This window comes from Ctenocephalides felis, unplaced genomic scaffold (assembly GCF_003426905.1).
Source record: "Ctenocephalides felis isolate EL2017-DRISC unplaced genomic scaffold, ASM342690v1 CF-g0.4_SCAFFOLD_01886, whole genome shotgun sequence".
Taxonomy (NCBI): Eukaryota; Metazoa; Arthropoda; class Insecta; order Siphonaptera; family Pulicidae; genus Ctenocephalides; species Ctenocephalides felis.
This window is the reverse complement of record NW_020538040.1, coordinates 71994584-72014424: the sequence shown is the minus strand read 5'-3', so window position 1 is coordinate 72014424 and position 19841 is coordinate 71994584. Positions and strand designations below refer to the sequence as shown.

The 19841-nt window shown below is 32.2% G+C and overlaps 1 protein-coding gene across 3 annotated transcripts in view; it reads right to left on the bottom strand.

Moving 5' to 3' along the window:
* Positions 1-16328, bottom strand: part of LOC113377363 — a 30043-nt gene extending 13715 nt beyond the window's left edge. The window contains exons 1-4 of one of the 3 annotated variants that reach the window (XM_026617658.1): positions 15964-16328; positions 13744-13753; positions 11129-11278; positions 9072-9235 (exon numbers count right to left, since the gene is read on the bottom strand). In XM_026617658.1, the coding sequence (XP_026473443.1) occupies positions 9072-9235; positions 11129-11278; positions 13744-13753; positions 15964-16098 (459 nt within the window). In that variant the 5' untranslated portion in view covers positions 16099-16328. Of the gene's footprint in view, positions 1-9071; positions 9236-11128; positions 11279-13743; positions 13754-14142; positions 14239-15899 lie in introns of those variants that run through there. The other 2 variants (XM_026617657.1, XM_026617659.1) reach the window with 2 other exon arrangements.
* Between the last annotated feature and the right edge of the window lie 3513 nt (positions 16329-19841).

Genomic DNA, 19841 nt, shown 5'->3' with positions numbered 1-19841 from the left:
CCTTTATTTGTCTACGGGGTTCGAGATTACAATCTTATGATAGCGGATATTAATTCAATTATTAATAAAAACAAATACATCACTAAATACCTACCCAATAAAACTATTAAATTCAACATTTTTGAAATAGAAGACTACCGCAATTTTGTTAAATTTCTGCGTGAAAGAGACGTCGTTTTTCATACCTACCAGATAAAAGCGGAACGCTCATACAGGGTTGTACTCAAATATCTGCACTACGCCACAGATAAAAATGATATCAAAGCCGCAATTGAAAAAGAAGGTCATCCTGTCAGAAATATTACTAATATCATACATCCGAAAACTAAACAATTGCTGAACATGTTTTACATAGACTTAGAACCCAAAGAAAACAATTCGTCAATTTTTAAAATGAATAAAATGTTAAACCAAATAATTCATTTTGAGCCCCCAATAAGATCATCTAATATTCCGCAGTGTGTAAGGTGCCAAATGTACGGCCATACCCAGCGTTATTGCAACCGCAGATTTATATGTGTAAAATGCGGCTCTGATCATGAGTCTAAAAAGTGTACAAAAGCAGCTGAAGCCCCGCCCCTTTGTTATCATTGCGGCGATAATCATACCGCAAACTACAAAGGGTGTTCTTACTACCTTCACCTTGTCGGTGCAGATAACGATCAAGCAACAATAGGCAGAAGTAACGGGACTTATTTACACACAAATGCAAACCGGTACAAATCCAACCTTCACAACAATAGAATTTCTCAGTACGCAAATCCTCAGCATATGTCTTATGCTCAGGTAATAAAATCGCAATCAAACCTATTTAACAACAATCAAAATCACATTAACAACAGTAATTCTCCATCGATGTCTGATTTCCTGACTGAATTTAGAAATATGTTTAGCCAGTTAATGGAACAAAACACCATGATTGTCAAAATGTTATCAACATTAATCAACATTAATAAAGCTAAATAATGGCTAATATTTTAAACTTAGGATTATGGAATGCTAACGGCTTGTATCAACACAAAGCCGAAGTAGAATTATTTTTGAGACACAACAATATCGACATCTTTTTAATTAGTGAAACACACTTCACCAAGTATTCAAACTTTTATATACCAAATTACAAGACATACTTCACTAACCATCCCGATGGCACCGCACATGGTGGGACTCCATTATTGTAAAATCTAATCTTCTTCATTACGAACTGGATAAATACGAATCTGAAATTTTGCAAGCCACATCAATTTCATTAAAAATGAATTCATTCAACTTATGTGTTTCTGCAGTCTATTGTCCGCCGAGGCACAATATAACCAGTTTACAATTTCAAGATTTTTTCTCTACACTAGGTAGTCATTTCATCGCCGGCGGAGACTACAACAGCAAACACGTCAATTGGGGCTCAAGATTAAATAATCCCAAAGGAAAACAGCTATATGATACAATACATAAACTCAATTATAGTGTTCTTTCTTCAGGTTCCCCCACCTACTGGCCGAGCGATCCTGCCAAAAACCAGATCTATTGGACTTTTTTGTATCATCGGGTATAAGCTCAATTCACAAGGAAGTACGAGCAAGCTACGACTTATCATCTGACCATAGTCCAGTAATAGCCAGCATAAGCACTTCGGCAAGTATTTTTAAACCCTCCTCTAGGATCTGCAATCATAAAACAAACTGGGACATCTACCGGAAGTTCGTAGAAGACAAAGTTAACCTCAAAGTTAAACTTAAAAATTCCGCTGATATCGAAAACACCATCGATTCCTTTAATACTCTTCTATACGATGCTGCAAAGTTTGCTACTCCTACTCCTGTTACGACAGAAAACTCCTGCCAGACAACAACATATGAAATAAAAAGGCTCATAGCAGAAAAAAGAAAAGCTAGGCGTAGGTGGCAACATAGTCATTTGCCCACAGACAAAAACATTTTCAATAATCTGAGCAACAAGTTGAAAGCAAGGTTAAAGGAACTCAATCAAGTGAGATTTAATAACTATGTATCAAGTTTGAATCGTTTTGACAATTCTATCTGGAAACCCGTCAAAATAAACTTAAACCTAACTTTCAAAATCCTCCAGTTCGTATGGATACCCAGACCTCTGCATGGGCAAGAAGTGACAAAGACAAAGCAGATATATTTGCGGAATACTTAGCTACAGTTTTTTCGGCCTAACAACTTATCAAATTATAATGTCAACATTAGTCCTGCTTTAGACCATAATAGCAGTCACGAAAGCGAGAAACGTTTCTTGTCTCTCAAATTAGTAGTTAGTGAAATAAAGAAAGTTAAAGCAAAAAAATCGCCTGGAATAGACCAAATATCTCCCAGAATGCTCAAAGAATTGCCTGTAAAAGGATTCATTATAATCACCTATATCTTCAACGCTATTGTGAGACTTGACTACTGGCCAAATCAATTCAAGACCTCTTTAATAAAGATGATTCCAAAAACTGGCAAGGATCAACACTTAGTCACATCTTATAGGCCAATCAGCCTTCTTCCTATATTGTCAAAAATTTTAGAAAAACTGTTACTACAAGATATTCTGAAGGAATCCAATATCTTCCCTGATCACCAGTTTGGATTTCGTAAAGAGCACTCAACCATACAGCAGTGTCACAGGATTGCCAGTCATATTTATAACTCATTCGAATCCAAACAATATTGCACCGCCGTCTTTTTGGACGTCAAACAAGCATTCGACAAAGTGTGCCACGACAGACTCGTCACAAAAATTAGACTCTACTTACCAGTAAAGTATCATAATATCTTAACATCATATATTGTCAACAGAAAGTTTATAATCAAGGTTAATTCCTCGTCGTCTGACGTATTTCCTATCAAGTCAGGGGTACCGCAGGGAAGTGTGTTGGGTCCGTTCTTATACACCCTGTTTACGCGCGATATTCCTACAACATCTATTACCACAATCGCCACATTTGCAGACGACATATCAATCTTATCCACTGATGACAACCCTAGTACTGCTTGTTTAAAACTGCAGTATCATCTTAATTTGATTGAAGATTGGACCAAACTGTGGAACATAGGCATCAATGAGTCTAAGTCTAGCCACATTACTTTCACTCTTAACAAACAATCGTGTCCTGCAGTGTTCTTAAATGGCAATCAAATTCCAACAGTCAGCACCATCAAATATCTTGGAATTCACTTTGACGAAAAACTCACCTGGCGACATCACATTTGCACTAAAGTTAAGCAAATGAAAACGCGAGTTAAAGAACTCGGCTGGCTCATTGGACATAGATCCAAATTATCTCTTGAAAACAAGGTCCTTATTTATAATATGATAATTAAACCGTTGTGGACTTATGGTCTTCAGATCTGGGGCTGCTCAAGCAAATCAAATATTGCTCTTATACAACGGATGCAATCAAAAATTACTCGTTTGATCACAGGAGCACCCTGGTACGTAACTAATCAAATGATCCATAACGATCTAAATATACAGTTCGTTAATGATGTCATTAAATCAATCAGTGAAAAACATCACCGGAAGCTCGAAAACCATCCAAACACACTAATGGCGCCACTGTTAGCAACTCCAAACATCAGGAGATTAAGAAGAAATGGCCGAGTGATTTGATTTAAGCAGAACATTACTTGATGAAGTGACCTCTATTAAATATTTATAAATCTTTTATTGAGAGAGTGTGTGTGTGAATGTCTGTGCGTATGTATGTACGTATGTTAGTGTATATAAAAATTTCATAACATTAGATCTTAAAATACGTAGTTTTCCCAGTAAACGGCCGAAGGACCTGAGCCAACTAGTATACCACTTGCTGAAGTGGTTACTATTATATAATTTTTTTTTTTTGTTAACGTGCGTGTGAGTATGTTTGTGTGCATGTACGTATGCATGTGTGTGTATTTGTTAATTTATCACAATAGCTTATAGGATACCTTGTATTCTGATTGCTGTAAATAAAGAAATATAAAAAAAAAAAAAAAAAAAAAAAAAAAATTTTGCGAGTACGGATCAAAATAATCTTTCTAATTCCAAATCAGGTAGTACGGTTTTATGCGCATTTAATCAAAACAAAATCGCACATCATATTACCATATTGCCGACAGCAGTAGTAAAAAGTTACTACTAGAAAAGAAAACATTTTATTACGTACATTATTGATTCGGGAAGCGATAGAATTTTGTGACATTAACTTGGTGCAAAAAGGCTGATTTACAAATTCTTCCAATATCAACCCAAGTGATCGGGTTAGGCAATTCGTCACATAAAGTTATTGGATTAGTTAATTTCACTTTGAAATCTTTAATCGATTCTTATCAGTTATCGGTCTGTGCATACGTAGTACACGAGATAGTGGGAAAGCAACCACAATTTACCATTCCGATTTCATCCATCAAAACATTTCTGAATTATCCTTTAGCGGATCCTAACTTTCATACACCCCAGGAGGTCGACGGAATTTTGGTTTGCGATGTTTTCGGCGAAATTCTTGGCACTAATCAAGTTAAAAATGATAAAGGATTACCTGTGGCCCTAGAAACCCGGTTGGGTTATTTAATATTAGGTTCCATTCCTGATTTATTTGAAAATACCGGCACTTCTACTAATTTATGTAATGTTTCAGATTCAGATTTCCATTTACAAATGAATAAATTCTTACATTAGAAGACATTCCCGAAATAATCCTCTCTTCTAACGATGATTTATGCGAAAACCATTTTACTACAACTACTACGCGATCTCCAGATGGACGATATGTAGTAGCGCTGCCTTTTAAAAGTGAAGGCAGAAATTTATACAAATCATTTCATTTAGCCTTAAAGCGATACCAAATGCTTGAAAATAAATTTTTGAAATATCCCGAATTTCATAAAAAATATGCCGCCGTTATAGAAGATTACCTGACCCAAAACCAATTATCCTTTGTCGATTATTGTCCGGTAGATCAGGAAGTCGATGATTTTATTAAAATAAAAAATGGATATTATATTCCACATTTCGCAGTCGAAAAAGAAAGTTCCTCCACGCCTTTACGCGTTGTGTTTGATGCATCTGCGAAAATTCAGAATTCACTTCCTTGAACGAAATTTTGCATGTTGGTCCTAAATTACAAACCGACATTTGTTCAATCCTTCTAAATTTTCGTTTCGGGCCTATAGCATTAACAGCTGATATCAAACAAATGTATCGTAATATTTGGGTTCGTAAACAAGATAGAAAATATCAAAAAATCTTATGGAGACCGGTTCCCGATGCACCCATTGGCATCTATGAATTAAATACTGTAACTTTTGGTCTATCGTCATCTCCCTTTCAAGCTATCAGAACCATCAAACAACTTTCCCGAGACGAATGTTCCAAATATTCTCAATCTATTTCTAGAATTCTTGAGAACGATGTCTATATTGATGATGTGGTTACAAGTATCGACTCCTTGGATAGCGCTAAAACCATTTGCGAGGGTTTGCAGACTGTATTATCGTCTGGTGGTTTTGAATTAAAAAAGTGGGAATCTAATAATTCTAATCTGCGTAAACTTTTTCCTGATTCTGATGTACAAAATAAACATTTCTCTAAATCGGATTTTCAAATGGAATCTTCTACAAAGGTATTGGGATTAAAATGGGATCCCTTATCAGATAATTTTTCATTCGAAATAAAGCTTACGTGGAGAAAATGGACCAAGAGACAACTTCTTTCAGTAATAGCGCGAATCTGGGATCCTCTGGGTTTCCTAACTCCGATAGTTGTTAAGATAAAAATATTATTGAAAAAAATTTGGACCTTAAAAATCGATTGGGATGAGGAATTACCATCATTTATTATTACATCATGGTTAGCCGTATATTCCGAATTAGAGCATCTTAATAACTATCAGATTCCGCGTTATCTCGAAACGTCAAAACACAAACAAATGTACATTATTTGGTTTCGCGGATAGCTCAGAGCAAGCGTATGGAGCGGTAGTTTATATTAATCTCTTGGCAATCCGAATTTCTTGTTGATTTCAAATCGCGTGTAACACCGATTAAAAACCAAACATTAGCCAGGCTTGAACTTTGTGCCTGTCATTTACTGTCAAAACTTCTGAATTTTATATTAACGAATAACCAACATAGTATAGATTTTGATTCTATTTACTGTTTTTCCGATTCTATGATTGTCCTTCACTGGTTAGCAGGACCGGCTACTCGTTGGAAAACATTTGTAGCCAATAGGGTAACAAAAATACGGGATCTCATTCCTAATGCACAATGGCTTCACATTCCTTCTAATCAAAATGCAGCCGATTGTGTTTCTCGAGGTCTTCGACCTAAGGATTTTATCCAACATAAGAATTGGTTGTTTGGGCCGGATTGGTTGAATGGTCCTATATCAACTTGGCCTGCAAAAACGGTTGAACCTTCCGGAGATATTGATCAAGAAAGAAAAGCTAACGCTCTAATAGTAAAGAGTGTCATACCACCGATCAATCCTTTATATGAATTAACGCAAAAATTTTCTAATTGGTGCAAACTTGTAAGAATTTTCGCTTATATATTGAAGTTTTGTAAAATTATAACAAATCGAAACCGACTTTTGACTTCAGATTTGAAACAAGCCGAGGTTATTATTATTCGTTTAGTCCAAGAACATCATTTTCCCGAAGAATTCAAACTATTAACGAACGGAAAGTCTTGTTCGAAGAAGTTTTGCCGACTAAATGTGGTTTTGGATTCTAATAATTGTTTGCGCGTTAAAGGTAGATTAGGATTAACAACTAATAACAATCCACTTCTTTTGCCAAAAAAAGACCAAGTAGTAAATTGTCTTATAGATTACTACCATATTAATAATTTACATACTGGATCAAACTTAGTATTATCTTTATTGAGGCAAAAATATTGGATCTTGTCGGCTCGTGCAATAATTCGTAATCGTCTTCACAAGTGTATAACTTGTTTTCGACAGAATCCGAAACCCATTTTTCCATTCATGGGCGACTTACCAGTACCGCGCATAACAGCCAGTAGTGCTTTCCTAAACGTCGGCGTTGATTATGCAGGCCCCTTCAATATCTCCATGAGTCGTCACAGAGGCGCTCGAACCTACAAGGCTTATATATGCTTGTTCATCTGTTTAGCCACTAAGGCGATACATCTCGAATTAGCTTCAGATTTAACAAGCGATACATTTTTAGATTGCTTGAAACGATTCCTAGCCCGGCGTGGTCCTATCAAATGTATTTACTCCGATTGTGGAACCAATTTTATAGGAGCCAAAAATACTCTTGATTCCTTATTCCTTCTCCTAAATTCCGAAGAGTATAAAAAGCGTTTCAATGAATTATTGGTTTTACATGACATTGAATGGAAATTTAATCCACCGTTTGCCCCACATTTTGGAGGTATATGGGAGGCGAATATTAAATCAGTGAAGACCCATTTGTTTAAAGTTATAGGGTTGCAAATTTTATCCTACGAAGAGTTTAATACAGTCCTCAATCAAATCGAAGCCTTACTGAATTCAAGACCGTTATGTTGGCTGAGCAATGATCCATCGGATCCTCAACCTCTTACGCCTGCGCACTTCTTAATGCAAGAGCCTCTGTCGGATTTGCCCGTTGACTATGAAAACTTGAATTTGACTAAAAGAAAACAATTGTTAGATCATATTGTCGCTTCTTACTGGAAGCGATGGAATGTGGAATATCTAACCGAGCTACAGGTCCGACAGAAATGGAATACAGTCACTAATCCTATTAAAAAGGGTGATTTGGTAGTTGTAAAACAAGAGAATGCGCGTCCGCTTCATTGGGGGTTGGGAAGAGTTGAAGAGGTTTTTCCGGGCCCTGATGGAGTGGTTCGAGTAGCATTGGTAAAAACGGGAAATACCCTAATCAAGCGGCCTGTTGTCAAACTATGCCCCCTACCTATTCAATAGTTTATATCTGAATTATTCATTTCAAAAAAAAAAAACTTTTCTATCTCATGATATATTTGCTTCTATATATAGTTTTGCCAAATTTTCAATCTCCAGGGCGATGAGAACACCCCTCATAGTCTCTGGAAGATTCTTGTAATTGTCCAAAAAATCTAGACCCTGGCGCGAAAATAAAACTTCCGCAATCTAGATCGTGTGAATGTGGTAGGTCGTGAGAGCGGGACCCTGGCGCGATGTCAGGCTTCCGTAACCGATCTACTCTGAATGAAAGTTTGAATTTATTTTGGCAATTCTATCCTTCCTAATCATGAGGTTCACTATGTACCAATTTCGAGTATTTTCAGAAGTATAAAAGGCTAACCTCTTAGTCGGGGGAAAATGTTTGCGCCGCACCTGTGTAGGTTGTCGGACCTGTAAAAGGTTTGTTTTTCTACTTGGACAACACGTTTCAAATTTAGGCAATCGGGCAATTCTGACTCATAAAAAGGCCGATGCAGGCAATAGTTTTTGGCATTCAAATCAATTCATTCCGCGCCTTTCATTCGTTCAGTTACTTTCAGTTCCTTACAGTGTTCGAGTTGATTTATTCCGTGGTTTTCATTCATTTTGGTTTAATTCATTCATTCAGTTACTTGCAATCAATACATTCAGTTCCTTTCAGTGTTTGTTATCAGTTCAATATTATCAGTGGATTAAATTTCTATTGTGTGTCAAGTCAACAGTTATTTTTATTTGTCAGTGTATTCGAATTTCTTTTCAACCTATCCAACCGACTACGCTGATGTTTCCAGATCCAACCAAATAGCTGCCGCGGCTTGGACTTCCAAAACAGATAACATTTTCATACAATATTAATTAGTGTTCATTTTTGTTTTTTCATTTATATAAAATTTATATAGAATATATTTTAGTTTATTATTGATTACGGAGTAAGAAGAATTTTATTTTTAATTTATATTTGTTTACCATTGGTTTTTGTTTTCTGAATACATTTAATTTTTTTATTTTTCCTCGAAGTATAAAATACTTCGAAAGGGGTTGAGAAACCCCCCAACATCAACAGAGGTTTTCCAAGGTGAGTGTTGCACCTGGACCTACTGGTTTAACTATGCTTTTTATGATAGGCACTAAAATATAATTTTACTTACAATATTAAAATGCACAAAATCAAATCGAAGTTGTGCAATTTCCTCAGCCGGTTGTTTGATAATAATCTCGCATGTGGCTGGAGGATCAGTGTGAAGTCCAGGAAAACCAGGAGAAACTATGTATGTGATGTTATTAGCTACTTCGCCGCCACATGTAGCAGTAACTAAAAAATGATCATTTGTATAGCGCCTTATAAAAAAATATTTATCACATAAAATGTAGTAATAATTTTATCATATTAACGTATTTTCTAAGAAACAAACCGAAATTGAACTTGAACGCTAAATTTATAAATGACTTTTTTATCTCAAACAAGTCCTCAATTTATCTCAAAGTTTTAATTTCGATACTTATACATAAATAAATATGTTCTTGTTTATTATGAGAAATCATTTTTTTGGACGGCTAACAATATTTACTATACATTGAAGCATTTGAAGATATACAATAAAGGATTAATAAAATGATAAGACTCTGAAGTAGGTAATATTTATTATTAGTGCTTATGAATAAATTAATCAATAAATATAATCATCAGTAAACAAATTATAAATTTTTATTATTCATCAATGAGCTTTTCCAATATCGCATAAAAATTTTTATAAATATATAAAATAAAATAATAAGTAAAAAAACTTATAGTAATAAAAATAGAATTTATTGCAGTCATTTTTAGAGCAGTCTTAAGTAAGATGACGTCTCGGTTTGGTAGAGGCAGTCCGGGATTTCCACCTTATCTCCCGGGTTTTTCTAAAAGCTTTATTTGCATTTAGATTTTTTATAAAGTAAGGTATAGGCTTAAATTGAATCTTCGCCCTTACTTGATAATAAAATTACAACTACCCATCAAATATCTGAAAATGTTATGTACAAAGAATACATTATGAATGTAAATAATGCTGAATACAAAATTCCGAAGGCGGATTTCAATATCCTCTTACTTTAATAATTTTGACGAATGTTAACAAAAATTATGAAAACTTTTAGACTGTTGTCTGGCCTAAGTGCTATCATTAAGATAATTTAAAAAAAAATTGAATGGCAAGTTTAGAAACAAAAAATATAATATAACAATTAATCGAATAATAGAGTCCTTACTATAAGTCATTAATTCTGATTTTAAAAAAATAGATTTATTTAACAAAAAAAATTGATTTTTATTGCATTTTTAAACAGTATTTATATCAAAAATATTAAGTTTTATTGCATAGTGATAGTGTTAGCGTACCTTTTTACCAGCGGACCCTTAATCCTCGCTCTATCTTATTAACTTCCCGTAGGGTAAGTTATAGTAATCGCAAAAAAAATCGAAAATAAAAATTTGTATATATCTTTACGTTTCAGAGGTTTCTGAATATTTTGGCATACCTTAGAAAAAATGGATGTATGTGTGTGTGTGTATGTGTGTGTGTGTGTGTATGTGTGTGTGTGCGTGTGTGTGTGTGTGTGCGGATACAAATTTTCGTCAACGATTTCGGGAACACGGATGAAGCGATTTGAATAATTCAAAAAACATTCGATTCGTATTGATAAGACGTGCTGATTAGTTTTTGGCGAAGACAGATCAAATTTTCATGAAGGCAGGTCTAGCAATTTCGGAGATCTAATGAAAAAAGTAAAAAAAAAATGCCATTTGGCGGTCAAAAATGATCATTAGACATATGCACATCAAATTATCAGATATTTTATATAGATTTTAACAATAAGTATAAATTTTGTTTATGTTCCTATAGGTTCCATACCAATGTTTATCAGTTAGACGGCGACGCGGCGCTTACACGCTTCGATATTTCGTCTCTATGCAGCTAAAGCAGTACGATTGCTTTGAAAAGAAGTTCAGAATTTTCAAACCATGTCAAAATAAAGAAAACATTTTTTTTTTTTTTCAAAAAAAGTAACTTTTGTCAAATTTATAGTTTCTCAAAAATCTAATTTTTTCGAAGTAAAATTTTTTCAAAAAGGTTAATCGTTTTTAAAAAAATAATAATTTTTGGTACGGGAAGTTCCAGCAATTTACACGATGCCATGCGCCCCACTAGTATAATATTGTACTTACATACGCAGCAAACTCCGAAGCCGAGGGCGCAAGATCCGCGCGCTGTTCCACCTTGAATCCTGCACTCGTAAGTGTTCAGGCACAAACCGGCGCGCCGCCCATCCTTGGATAAGCACTCCTCTTCGACGGGCAACGGGAAGAAATTCAACACTGCAAGAGAAAATATATTGTGAGTAATTATAAAAATACTTAATATATATCATAAATACATAGTACATCTGCGTCACATTTCAGAGAAACTTAAGTGACTGTTAACAAATTTTATGTAGATTTATTTCTTTAATTTATAAAATCTATATCAAACTAGCTGTAAGTGGAATTCTGTCTTAAGGCAATTAAGGCATCGTGCCTTAAGGCAAATTTCTGGAACTTCCCGTACCAAAAATTATTATTTTTTTAAAAACAATTAACATTTTTGAAAAAATTTTACTTCAAAAGAATTAGATTTTTGAGAAACTATAAATTTGACAAATAATTACTTTTTTTTAAAAAAAAATTCTTTTTTGAAAACAAATTTTTTTTGAAAAGAAAAATGTTTTCTTCATTTTGACATATTTTGGAAATTCTGAACTTTTTTTCAAAGCAATCGTACTGCTTGAACTGCATAGAGACGAAATGTCAAAGCGCGCAAGTGCCGCGCCGCCGTCTATCGCATAAGCATTGGTACGGAACGCATAAAAATGTAAAAAAAATTATACTTATTGTTAAAATCTCTATAAAATATCTGATAATTTGATGTGCATATGTATAATGTTCATTTTTGACCGCCAAATGGCTCATTTTTTTACTTTTTTCTCCATATATCCAAAGTCGTTGTACCTGCCTTTCCAAAAATTTGAACAGTTCTTCATTGAGTCAATACAAATAAAATGTTTTTTGAATTATTCAAATCGGACGCTCCGTTCTCTTAAAAACTGAGTTACCGTTTTCGACACTTTTTGCCCCGTATCTTCGGAACGGCTAGACCTGCCTTCGCCACAAACTAATCAGCGCGTCTCCTTATCAATACAAATCGAATGTTTTTTGAATTATTCAAATCGGTTGATCCGTGTTCCCGAAATCGTCGACGAAAATTTGTATCCGCACATACATACGTACACGCACATACACACACACACATACATCCATTTTTTCTGAAGTATGCCAAAATGTTCAGAAGGTTTTGAAACGTAAAGATATATAAGAATTTTCAATTTCGATTTTTGGACGATTACAATAACTTACCCTACGGGAAGTTAACTAGTAATGTATTACAAATTATTAACATATTAAAATATAATTGTTATATATTGTATAATAACTTAGCAAATTAAAAAATTCGCAATAATAAAAATTTAAAAAAATGTTATGACATTTCCATTTTCTCATTTTCCACTGATATCCTCAAAGGCTCAAACCTCTTTTCAACATTCTCAATATCTACACTAATTTGTCAATGTGGATTGATTTCAATTTCATATATTTTACCCGCTTCGTCGATTCTGTTAATGATGTTTTTAATTCCAATTCCGGCTTCCGTTAATAATGCAATTTCAACGACGTACTTTACGGTTGTGATTCTTTTTTCTCGAATATAAAAATCTTCAGTGTCTGAGAACCTCGATAATTAGAGATCCTGATCAGAGTGATAGGCAGAGTCCTTGCCACACTCCCTTTTCGCTTTGGTTAAGTCGAATTTTACCATCTGTCGTATGTGCAGATTCTGAATCAATATGCAATATCTCCGATTGATGACAATCATTTTCAATGTCGCCATTAGAATATTTTAATTCACTATGCCAACATCTTCAGGCACCAATACGACATGACACTCAATATTCTGATAGCATTTCTGGTCCATGTTCCTTTTTTTAAATCTGAATTGAAAAGAAAAAAATCTGGTACCTTGTGAACGCAACATTTGTTCGCTTGGAACTTCTCCTGAATAGTGACCTTAGTCACATTTAAAACACTACATTATAATCGCTTAGTGTAAATTTTTTGCTTCCAAAGTCTATTGCTCTCTCAACTTTATTTCTTAGTATGCTCCTATCGACTTTAATCGAATTTTCCTCTTTATCCATAGCAATGTTGCCCGAATTTTTCTCTAGCATAAAATTTTTCAATGTAATTCAAATTAACGCGACAAGCCAACATTTTTTTTTGTTATCAGTTACCCATTTACGGTGTATTTATGGTGTTCAATTTCATAGGTTTTCCTGATATTACTTTCTGTCTAATTCAGTTGTTGTCTCAAATCAAATAATGCCCACTTTGATTTTGCCGCTATATTATCCTGGTGCACGTCTCGCCCATATATTTCGCCTTCGCCATCGCTGTTTCTCGAATGATCTTTATTTAATTTCTGGACATCCTTGGATCTACACTATTGATTTTTTTGCACCTGTCCATCTTTCTCGTAATGCTTCTGAAAGTCAGATTCAGAAAATGAATATCTCAGGCTTTCTAGTTTCTTTGTCCATCTTACAAACGTTGTCTACTTTTAACCCTTTCGACTCGGACGCCGCCGCTCCGGTGCTAAAATACATATAATTTCTGCAATTCGCGAGTGGAAAGGGTTAAATTCCTTCCGATCCTTTTAAATAATCCTTTCATTTTGCCAATTTAGTCTCCACTTCTCGCCAGCTCGATTATTTCTCAAATTTACAAGATTCCGCATCTGCTTTCTTTTCCTTGTTTTGCAAATATTCTTCAGAATCGCCATTATTCAAAAATAATAAAACTTTGCAACTTAAAAAACTATGACAAGATTTAAAAATGTTTATACCAATAAAAAAAATATATCGATAATAATTCTAAAAGTTTTATTAATAGACATTTTTAAAAGCAAAAATGCAAAATTCGGGTCTTTAATGGCTCTTTATTATCTGCAGCAATTTAATATATTCATTTTTTCAAGATTTTCAAAATGCAGAAACAAATCTTTATAAACACATATATTAAATTGCTTAATAGTTACATTGAATAATTTTTATCGGTATATATAATACTACTCCAAAAAATATGTTACTTACTTATGACATTCAATGGCCAAAATGAAAACAATTCCTTCAGATCTTTGATGAGCGACATCACGAACAAAGAATATCACAAATGCATAAAATATAACTTTATATGCAAAAAAAATAATCACTTCGATATTATTACAATTAATTTTTGCACAATATTTGAATATAGTAGATAGATATAAGGTTGAAATATTTCTGAAAAAAATCTAAATAAAAAGAAATTTATATAAACTATGTATATATACACATTTTTTATAACAGTTAAACCTGTTCTTGTGCGATAGATAAGATCCACATAAAAAAACTCGCACTATAGTCAAAACCTGACCAAAATGTTATGACAAACTGGTAGAGTTTGGAAATAATAAAGATTAGGCGGCGTACAAGAAACGCACAAAAGTGGGCCTAATAAAATCCATCATACCACTTTTTATGACAATCAATTCTATGAAAAAAAATATGTTATTTTATTAAAGCTACATTAATAGTAACATGATTTATAAATTATAGTACAAAATGAAAACTTGTTGCGGTTCATAGGGTTTTTTTTTTAAAGAGCTGAAGTATAGCGAGTTGTGTGTAGTTTATTATTGGAGTTAAACCTATTAAAACCCTTAATAGCGTTATAGTTTTATTAAAAAATAGTTTTAAAACACTGATTGTAAAATAATTTCTTCTAAAATATTCCAAAGTTGATAAGCTGCACATTAAAGCATAACAATTATTTAAAGAAAGCGATCTAGAACGCCGAAGCATGATTCGATATTCCTAGCTAAAAACACACAATAATTTCTTTATTTTAGACTCTGAATGTATAATTTTTTTTTTATTCTCAAAATTGATCAGTAAGAAAACTTTATAGGAATAATTTCTCAAGATAAATTTCTATTATATTGCGTGAGATTCTCTAGTATTAACTTTTTTATTGTTTACTCTCTTTTTAACCTCATGGAATTACTAAATTATAGCTTTGTGTAAGGTATATCAACTAAATGGATAAATTATAAACGAAATTAACTAATGATTAACAACGATTTATATATATACACTTTAAAATATTAAATAATATAAACTCATATATTGGTTCAAAAAAAACTTAACCCCCTATTGGTCCGCGTAACTTTCAGGTCACATTCACAAAGGTTTCAGGTCACAAATAATTGTTTTTTTTTACTAAGAGTACGCATAAGTTTGAATTATATAATGACAACTAATATCAATATTTATCGCCTTTATTCGGCTTTTCCACGTGAAATAACATTTTCATACACACAAGTGCAATATTATAGGCCGTTGTGACTTGAAAGTCACATAATTCGTTAATGCAAAAAATTGTTTAAGATTGAGTTATTTTTGCATATATAAACTTATAATTAACAGATTTTTGTTTCCCTAATTTTTTTGGATGTAAAACAAAAATCGGCTCATAAAGGGTTAAAAAAATCACAGAACTAATTGCACAAAAATAAGAATTATTATATTTAATACATTTTTAATTGGTAAGAAAAGTAACTAATGTAACATTTAGGTTTTGTTTAATGGTAGATTCGAGTCACTTTATTTTAAGAAACATACTGAGGTGCAGATAGTACACAGCAAACTAAATTTTGTAACTATCATTTCAGGTCTCTTAGATGCGTTAATTTAAATGTACATAATTAGGTAGTCGTTAACACCGTAACGGTCGCGGTTATGATTATATTAACAATTACAATAAGCGCAAAGTCGTCGTATTACGTTGTTATAATTTAAAAAAGTACAACCTTTTCCATAACGGCTTCTAGACGACGTGCTGTTCAAGGTCTGATGAACTTTTTCAAATCCTACTCGTATCAGATTCTGTTTCGGCGTCGTAATATCACTCCAGATATCAAAATTAGGTAAAGCTGGTGAGGAACTAATGTCTTGTAGTAATATCACCAAAATCACAAATCGCGCTGTCCATGCACTGAACTTAACCATAGCTATATCACCATCACCACAACATCACTTGCACCAAATTTTGAAAACACTGTCTTTAGGGATTTATCGAAAAATGAGAATGGACTGCATAGTAAATTTATCACTGGGAAATTTATCGGTTCGTTGAACGGCTCTGCAACTGAGACCATGAGATTGCGCACACAACTCTTTTAGTAAATGACACGAAATTGCATGAAAATCTTGATACGAATAATGATCGTGTTTACAAATATTTGGCACATTCTTTCAGTGCCCTGACACAGTAACGAGATGAAGGCGAGTGCCATCGAAAGAAGAAATGTTATGAGAGTATATTCAAATCAAGCGGAACAGAGCAACGTTCACCGTGCGTAACACATTGATGGCTATATTCAATAATTGTTTTCACTTCTTGTTAGTACTGCTTAAATTTTAACTGATTGAAAGTTTTTCTCGACATCGCGCTGAAGATGAGTCAATTAGAGAGTCGAAACATTAACCACACTAATTAACGCCACCTCTTAATCGCTTTATTTTGTTTTTTTTTATAATTGATGAATGGATAGATGGACGGATGAATGCTGAAAAAACTACATATATACAATGTGTTTGTATGTAAAAAATTAATATACCCATAATTTCCTTCTCATACATTTCGGTAAAAATATATCGGCAAATTGCTGGAACTTCTCGTACCAAAAATTAGATTTATTAAACAAGATTAAATTTGTTTTTTAAACTTTAAAAAAATTGGATTTTTGGAAAACTTTAAATTTTTGAAAAAAATGACTTTCTTGGAAAAAAACTGAGAAAAAAAGTTTTCTTTATTTTGAAATATTTTGGAGATTTTGAACTAGATCTCCCAAACCGTTAGGCCGTTAGATACAAGTAAAATGTTTTTTGAATTATTAAAATGGGACGCGCCGTTTTCATTTTCGATTTTTTTGCGATGACTATAACTTCCTATAGTTAAAAATACTAAAATAGATTACACAATGAGTAATCATCTACGAAAGTATTAAAAAGGTCTTCATAAAAAACAAATAAGACTTTTATATAGGTAAAAAAATGCATAAAAATAATTGAAATCTTAAAGTAGAAGCAAATCGACACTCTGTACAAGAAATTAAAATAAATTATTTCTCAAAGCAAAATGAATCAAAGTAAAAAACGAAATATATGTGAATGCAAATAAGTTAAAATTAAGTGATTAAAAAACGAAATATAATGGCTTTATATGCTATCACCATCAGATATTATATGCCAATTTTAAGTATAACATACGAAATAGCAGCGCAAATTATTTCTATTATTACCTTATCATTTTTTTTATTGATAATACAAAAAATAATCAAAATTATACAATTGTATAAGCCATTATGATTGGATTAAAATGAAGCTAATTTAACTTTTTTAGTTATGTTGTATTAAATAATAATTTTTTTAATGCTATTTATTAATTTTGTTTAATTTCTTCTATTCTTAATTTTTTTAATCGTATTTCCAAGAACAATAGTTTTCAATATAGAAGAATAGTTCTTCAAGAAAATATTGAAAAATATTTTAGAATAGTATATACTTTTTTAAGTTTGACAACAAATTCGATTATTAGTCAATGCGTATTTCAATTGACAATAACGAAAAATTTTTAATTGAGCATTTTAAAAACAAGAGTTAACAAAATATTCTACTATGGATTTTTTATTGAATAAATGTTTATTTGTTTTAAATCTAAATACGTAAAATAATTATAATTATGTCCAAAAGACGACTTAGCTAAATCCAACTCTATTTCAAAGATATTTAGGTCGAAGAAAATAATTAAAACGTTTTAAACTAATACCGATAATTCTGTGTTTGCTGAAATAATTAAGTCAACTAAACTAAACAGCCCATTCGTAATGCCCTGACCAAGATTTAGAAGAAAGATGATCTCGCCAACATTATTAATGAAAACAAAATTATAAAATATGAAAATGAAAATTGTCCATGGAATTTTCTTATTGTTATAAAATGTGACCTAGAAAACTCATCATTTGTATATCGGAAGATTGTTTCAACTTCAAATCCAAACAAATTTTCTACACACAGGCACTGATGTCATTATTTGTTTTGTTCCAAAGAACATCATATACCTAAATTAATTAGTTCAAACAACTTTAGTTTAATAATGTCACTGTCCATGACTTTAAACTTGTAATACTAGACAATGTGCAAAATAATTGTGATTTGTTACGCTTTTTTAGTTATATTACATTTTAAATAAACTTACTTTTATTAATTATTAATAAAATTATTTCTATTATTAATCTAATATTAACTATCAAAATAATTTCTTTTTTATTTTGAAAAGTCAAGCTTACTAAATTCAAAACTACGTTACTACAATTTACCTCTTATTTATCACTTAGCCAAATGGTGAGAGCTCTGGCCTTGCAACCACAGAACTCCAGGTTCAATTCCCGTCTAAGACAATATCAAGCAGTAGTGATATCAGTTTTCGCTTGAATATGTAAATCTAAAATATGATTCCAAGTGAAAATATCAATTTAAAAAAATATCATCAGAATTAGTGATTAGTCAAAAATCAAAATTTATCAAATATAGATAGATCAATAGTTGAATCATATAATAATCATAATGAATCTATAATCGCATATTGTTTTAGCAAGAATTTTGGCACGTTGTTTAATTTCGCCACAGAGCTATTTTGTTTAAATTTCATTATAAAAATTCAATGTTATTAGTAAATAAAATATAAAATAGGATAAATTAAATGGAACTACAATCAATATCTCACCTCTAAAGAAAATTTAAATAAGAAATATTTTTTCAGATAATATCAACATTCAACATATCGTCTAATGTAGACGTATCCATATATCAATTTCTTCTAATGCAAGTGACGAGGAAAAACGCTTAAAGGTAATAAATTTACACAATGCATACGGCATGCAAAGGGCTTGATATTTAACACTCTTTTCTGTAAAATTTGTTAATAACAAATGTTCAGCGTTGATGCAACATGCACTTTTCTAGATCTATGTCAGTATTTTATAGGACGCTTTTGAGTGAGTGTGTCACGACCAGCCATTGACATACAATTTCAACAACATTACGGAGAGCATTAACACGTGGTCTGCTCAAAAAAATTAGGCTACGTTTCCATGAACGTCAGAGTCAATAATTCAACGATCAAGTCACATGGTTCAATGAACGTGTTCTTGTTCTAACATTTGTCATGCTACAGTTTCTTCATGACGATCTTCGTAAATACATCCCATATGTTCATAAAATCTTTCATATTTTTGATTTTTTAATCGCCTTTTTTTGTATTTCACTAACAGTACTAATTTACCAATGTTTACCAAATTTTTGCAATTTACCAGTATTACCAGTATTACCTGTATTACCTGGTATGCACGGTGAATCACCATGTATTATAGTACTAAAACATTAAGAATCCACATACCACATATTATCATTTATTTATTACAGATCACCCAACCACGACTAGCTGGATTTTCCATTCACATAAAATATATAATGAAATAAGTATGTATAATAAGTAAAGCCATTTATATATTGAATAATTCATTTTTATGTAATTATTATATTTTTTTATTTAATTATAATGGATATTTAAAATTTCTGATGTTTTTACTGGTATAACGTGACATGTTTATAATTAAATCTCAAATTTATAAAGAAAATAAATAAATAAAAGTAAGCGCTAATAAATGATATAAACTTAAAGTATTGTA